The following is a 1066-nucleotide window of genomic DNA, read 5'->3' on the forward strand; positions in this document are numbered from 1 at the left end:
CCGCTGTGTTTGTAGGTCAAGAAGATCGCGGCCGAGTACTACGACCCCCTGCCCCACCACACCTCCTGGGTCTGCGTCCTCTGGGACTTCGTCTTCAGCGACACGCTTGGCCCCTACGCCCGGGTCAAGCGGACCTACACCGCTGCCGAGGGGCAGTAACTGTGGGCCGGGGCGGCGAGGGCAGGTGGGGGGTAATATCTGCTCCTCTGCCATACCAGCCTGGGGGCTAGACCTGCTCCATTCCCCCCACCCTCCTCCTCTCCAGGCACACCTATGCAGGGGGCGTGGCCAAGGGGAGTGGGCGGGGCTCCTTTTGAGGTCCTCCCCCCAGAGCCACCTTTCGGCTGCTGTAGCAGGTCTCCGGGCCTGCAGCCCTTCCTGGGGCGGGTTAGGGCCGTAGCGCCCCCCCCCGCTGCTGCTGCAGGTTCTCCCCCGGCTCCGGGGGCAGCCGGGCGGGGCGGGGCTGGGCGGGGGGCCGGTTTTAGGGAGTCTGCTGCTGTTTCCCAGGCGCGGGGTGCGGCCCCGAGCCCGTCGGGGAGGGGGAGACGTGGACGTCAGGAGGACAGGCGTCACAGCCGGCGGGGGCAGGCCCCGCGCTCCCCTTCTCCTGCACGTCGCGGGTTGGCAAGAGCCAGGCCAGGGGCCCTCGCCCCCCCCCCCCGGCCCGCCGATGGGCAGAATAAAGTGCGTCCCGTGCCCATGCGTGCAGTCACACGTGACATCCTAGGTGCAGCCGCACACGCAGCCGCCCATGCCGCTGCACAGAGCGATGAAGGCAGTCATACGTGCCATTGTACATGCAAGCACACGTCACGCGTGGCCGTGCAAGCGCACATCCGTACGCACGTGCAACCGGGAGGGCCGCCGGTGAGATCCCATGTGCAAACACACGTGCAGTCATGTGAGCACACACGAGATCACGTGTGCAGTCACGTGGGCAACGCCAGGTGTTCACACGCGCCATCACGCGTGCAAGCCCCCGTGCAAAGATGCTGCAGCGACACGTGCCCCGCCCTGCTCGGCCTCCATCTTCCCCTGCCGGCTTCACTGCCCGCAGTCGCCGCCA

General features: G+C 68.7%; 2 protein-coding genes across 2 annotated transcripts in view; both read left to right on the forward strand.

Moving 5' to 3' along the window:
• LOC102372084 (sphingolipid delta(4)-desaturase/C4-monooxygenase DES2-like) overlaps positions 1 to 1028 on the forward strand; it is a 3049-nt gene extending 2021 nt beyond the window's left edge. The window contains exon 3 of the mRNA XM_025214292.1: positions 16 to 1028. Coding sequence (XP_025070077.1) covers positions 16 to 159 — 144 coding nt within the window. The 3' untranslated portion in view covers positions 160 to 1028. The remainder of the gene's footprint in view (positions 1 to 15) is intronic.
• The window catches only part of TBCB (tubulin folding cofactor B), a 4359-nt gene continuing 4044 nt past the window's right edge, over positions 752 to 1066 (forward strand). The window contains exon 1 of the mRNA XM_006032537.2: positions 752 to 785. Coding sequence (XP_006032599.1) covers positions 752 to 785 — 34 coding nt within the window. The remainder of the gene's footprint in view (positions 786 to 1066) is intronic.

The sequence above is a fragment of the Alligator sinensis genome, unplaced genomic scaffold (genome assembly GCF_000455745.1).
Source record: "Alligator sinensis unplaced genomic scaffold, ASM45574v1 scaffold107_3, whole genome shotgun sequence".
NCBI lineage: Eukaryota > Metazoa > Chordata > Crocodylia > Alligatoridae > Alligator > Alligator sinensis.